The sequence below is a fragment of the Rutidosis leptorrhynchoides genome, chromosome 8 (genome assembly GCF_046630445.1).
Source record: "Rutidosis leptorrhynchoides isolate AG116_Rl617_1_P2 chromosome 8, CSIRO_AGI_Rlap_v1, whole genome shotgun sequence".
In the NCBI taxonomy this organism is placed as follows: domain Eukaryota; kingdom Viridiplantae; phylum Streptophyta; class Magnoliopsida; order Asterales; family Asteraceae; genus Rutidosis; species Rutidosis leptorrhynchoides.
The window spans coordinates 353,349,458-353,354,429 of record NC_092340.1 but is presented as its reverse complement, the minus strand read 5'-3'; the positions used below and the strand labels follow the sequence as shown (position 1 = coordinate 353,354,429).

The following is a 4,972-nucleotide window of genomic DNA, read 5'->3' as shown; positions in this document are numbered from 1 at the left end:
AATCATGGCTATGAAATAGGAAAAATTGATAATACACTCTTTATTAAAAGGCATGAAAAGGATTTAGTTATAGTTCAAATATATGTTGATGATATTGTATTTGGTTCTACTAACGAATCTCTTAACAATGAGTTTTCTAAGTTAATGCATGATGAGTTTGAAATGAGCATGATGGGTGAACTCAAGTTCTTTCTCGGACTTCAAATCAAACAACTAGAAGATGGAACGTTCATCAATCAACAAAAGTACATTCATGAAATGATCAAAAAGTTTGGAATGGAGAACTCAAAACCAATGGCGACTCCTATGGAAACAAATGTGAAACTTACTTTAGAAGGAGAAGGAGAACCATTCAATAGCACTAAATATAGGGGAATGATTGGATCCCTTCTATATTTAATGGCAAGTCGGCCCGATATCATGTTTAGTGTATGTTTATGTGCAAGATTTCAAGAAAATCCAAAGACATCACACGTTGAGGCGGTCAAAAGGATCTTTAGATACTTAAAGGGAACAATGCATCTTGGGTTATGGTATCCAAAGTTCACCGGGGTTGATATTATGTGCTTTGCAGATTCTGATCATGGAGGGTCAATGATTGATAGAAAGAGCACAAACAGAGTATGCGCGTTCGTGGGTCTTTGCTTAACATCATGGTTCTCAAAGAAGAAAACATCCGTTGCATTGTTTACCACCGAAGCCGAATATGTAGCTATGGGAAGAGCATGCGCACAAGTGTTATGGATGAAGCAAACCTTCCTTGATTACAGTATCATCTCATCCGAAATACCCATATGATGTGATAACAAAAGTGCTATAGATCTATCTAAAAATCAAATATTACACTCTAGGACTAAACATATAGACATTAGGCACCACTTCCTTCGTGACCACGCATAAAATGGTAATATTGTGATAGATAAGGTAGAATCTGCTGAAAACATAGCTGACATATTCACCAAGACTCTTAAAAAGGAGACCTTTATTTTGCTTACGAATGGGTTAGGAATGATGGAACATACTCCGTAAGTCTTCTGCAGCTCACGCACGGTCGAACGATGATCGACTATGTAGGCGACCGCCTGGTGTCTGACGATTTCCTTTGTCTTTTATGTAACCTCTTTAATATCCAAACAACTTTTCCACCAACCACATCTCTTCTTTAAACCCCAACCACTGGATCTCTAGATTTTCTTTTGTCTTATTACTCTTCAAAGTTGTCCAAAACTCTTTCAATTCTCTTCAAGGTAAGCTTCCAAAATTTCCTTTAATTTTGTTTAATTATGTAAGAGTTTTTCCAAACTAATAGGAACACTTGTTTTCTAGCATAAATTCTTCAAATTATGTGAGTAAAAATTGTTACGTAAAAATTACTTATCAAATGTTCCATGAAAGTGTTTGCTTGCATAAATCTCACATATGTTTTAAAATCTTTTAAAAACCACTCACGCACACACATATGTTTGAACAAGCCATTATGATACTTGTCAATCTCATGACTTTTATTTATACTTGGTAAACATAAAGCAAAATGATGAAACTTGTCCAAATTTTCAAAAGAAATGGCACAACTTACTCTTAAAATTTTTCTTAAATGAGTCTAGACAAGGACTAATCCACACATGTTTAGCATATAGTTTTTCAAAAACATGTAATAAACTTGAATGTTTTGCTAAAAATGTTGTTTTCCTAGGAAATGACCAACACTCGAAATCAACGAATTACAAACAATTGGCAACACATGGAAACTAGGATGTAGCGACCCGACAAAATCATCATTGACGGCGCCGCTAACTTAGGTCCCGTTACGTGGTCGTAGTCCCTATGTGAGACTCGTTTGACCAAAATTATGTCGCGTTCTTTTGAAACGTATCATGCTTACAAAGTTTAGTTTACAAAACCGTTCGACAACAATTTTATGTTTACAAAAGTTACAAAGTGTAAATGAAATAACTTGTGACATAATATAAGTTGAAAATCACGGTTGCTATAAATAGCGTAAGTATGTAAACATTTGTTTGAATCCAAAGGTGCTATCACTAGCGTATGCATGTATGCTTGAATCCAATCAAAGTAATCAAAGTGTGCGGAAGCATGTATCAATTAGCCAAGTATGAACCTGAGAAAACATGTAGAAAACTGTCAACGAAAAACGTTGGTGAGATCATAAATGTATTTGTAAAAGTATGTTTTTAAATCACAAGGTTTAGTATCAAAGTGTATACATCTATAAAGATGTGTTTGTATCAAAGCGTATACATCTCGAAAGATGTTGTTTGTAAACCATAAGATTTAGTATAAAGTGAATATCAAGCGTATACATCCCAAAAGATGTTGTCTGTATCACGAGCACCCAATTACCAAAACTTAACTGAATCTTACCTCAGCATAATAGTGTTAGAACCTACACTATATCCCGAAAATACGTTTCATCCCTTAGATGAGGGTTCGTAAAACCCACATGGCCACACAACATAAGTTCTCGCTCGCACCCTACAAGTGTAACTAATGGTAATTGGACTTGAGGATTTTCATTCTAACTCGTATGTACCTTTGCTCTTGTATTCGTATTTGTGTTCAAAGTATGAAAGTATAAACCGTATAAAATGTATATAAAGTATATGTTTCTCAGCCCACGATTTAAAAGTATAAAAGTATTTGAAAGGGTGGGACTATGATCTCACCTCGAGTGCACGAGTATAAATGTACTTTACAAAGTAAACGTGTGCATGAAAGTTGTTTAGCCTTGACCTAAACAAGTAAGTTGTATCATTTAACCGGTTACGACACAAGGTCGGGCGAAATGTGTTCGATTAGTCCTATGGCTCGTTACGACTCGAATAGTATAGCATGTGAATCACATTGTCAAGTTTCATGCAAGAATCAAGTATAAAAGAAGATTAGAACGATTGCATAAACGTTTGGTTAAGTTTAACTAAAAGTCAAACTCGGTCAAGTCAAATTCAACGAAAAAGTCAACACGATCGGGTCGGGTCCCGAACTATTTTTCTGTGCTAGTTATTCATATATAAGCATGTTAGAACAAGTTTCATGTGAATCGGAGGTCCATAGCATGCCACACATTTTTCGTATATTGGACAAGGAGGTCAGAATCAAACCATGCCTATTGTCGCGCCGCGACAAAGGCTGGCCGCGCCGCGGCAAATAACGGGTGCTGGTACCTGGGTCAGTCTCAATTGTTCAAGTCTTTTCCAAAACTCAATTTAGCACAAAATACAAACCGTAAACACTTAGAATGCGTATCTTATATCGTTGGAAAGCTCTTTTGACAAGGAACACAACTAAGTACATATTATCAATCAAAACATGCAATTAAAATAATCAAATTCTCGTCAAATGTTCAATGATCATTCATAATCAAAGTTTCAAGTTTGTAAAACGAATTTCATGATTCGGGCAACCAATTTACATGTATGATATGCCATTTTCAAGGTAATGAAACATACATTACAACTAAACACTCACAAATAACATTTCATGACATTCAAAGTATCAAAAGTTCATCTTAAGAGCTATCAAACCCTAACCAAGAATCACAAAATCATTAATCATGTTTTTGAAGTTTTCTTAATCAACCTGCGCATCAAAACGAAGCTAGTGATACTAGTAACACAATTAAAACATGAACTTTAACAATTTAACAACATTAACTCATCCAAAATGCAAGATTAAGCAAACCCATTTCAAATGTTCAAACTAGTTACTCAAAATAACAAATCGAGTAAACAAATCATATATTCATGTTATACACGAGCCATAGACACTAACTAACACCATTTCAAGTCAAAAACATGAATTTAAAGAAATCTAGAGTTTTTAGAAAGTTACCCAAACGAGGTGAAATTGGTACCAAAATGTAGAGGATGAAGAGAGGATCACGAAAATATAATTTGTTTTGATGTTTGCTTCTTGATCCGGATTTAGATGATGATTTTGTGAGTTGGGTGTTTAAGTTCCAAAAATGGAAGTATTAAGAGAGAAAGAGGAGAAAGAGATGAGAAGGTGGGTGAAAATGAATGGGTGGATGAGGTGGGTTGACTAGTTGACCTAGTCAACTAGTTTGCCCACTTGGCAACCTCGGTCCCTCAAGTTTCGAAGCGGGTGCGTGAATTCGCCAAACGAATATTTTAAAAACGCTCGAGTAAACGAGTGATGTTATAATTAAATAACGAGAATATTATGAACGCTAGTCAACGAAAACTAGGAATTTAAATAACGAACGATATTATAAAAAAAAAGTGTTAAAAATAAATTTAACGAAAAAAAGCGGGATGTTACATAGGACACTTCATGAAGAGCGTGTTGTTCATCATACCGAATTTCCCACTCTAACTCAACTCTTCACTCAAAACAATTGCTTCTTATTTCTTGAGTTTGATCAAGTCATCTATCCAACGTTGATTAGGGAATTTTATGCTCATCTTGACCTTTCACATCCCGACCAAGTTGCATTTCGACTCTTCAATACACCCTACACTTGGTCTCTTGAACAATTCGCAATCGTTATGGCTATTCCATCCAATGAGGGTTCCTTCTATACTCCTTCTACCGATCTAAGATCTCTTAACCCTACATTTCCATTACAACCTATCTTAGATCTCATTACCATTCCTGGAGCACCAGGAAATCTCAACCAACGACTTCGTATTCAAGATGACAAAATATGCCATGATCTTCAACTCCTATTAAACGTCATTCACAACAATGTCTATTTTAGGGAACCTACCGCCACTCACATTTCAGGAAATGAAATTGTTATCACGTGGTCTCTTCTTACTCATGACCCCATAAATCTCGCTTATCTCATGACTCAACGAATGGGTTACCTTTGAGAGCTAGGAAATCGCCCTCTTCCATACTCAAACCATCTTAATAGACTTTTCCAATTTGTTGGTGCCATTACCCCATCTCAAATTCCTCAACCCGTGTCCACAATTCCTATCACTTATTG

General features: G+C 35.7%; 1 protein-coding gene across 1 annotated transcript; it reads left to right on the top strand.

The window, feature by feature from the left end:
- Window positions 1-294: 294 nt before the first annotated feature.
- LOC139864627 (secreted RxLR effector protein 161-like) lies at window positions 295-798 on the top strand. The gene has a single exon (XM_071853205.1). It carries the CDS (start codon window positions 295-297, stop codon window positions 796-798), a length of 504 nt encoding a protein of 167 aa, XP_071709306.1.
- The last annotated feature ends 4,174 nt before the right edge of the window (window positions 799-4,972 follow it).

Bases quoted from the DNA above. Each gene is read 5' to 3' on its own strand.
- LOC139864627 (XM_071853205.1), top strand. From the start codon at position 295: ATGGCGACTCCTATGGAAACAAATGTGAAACTTACTTTAGAAGGAGAA.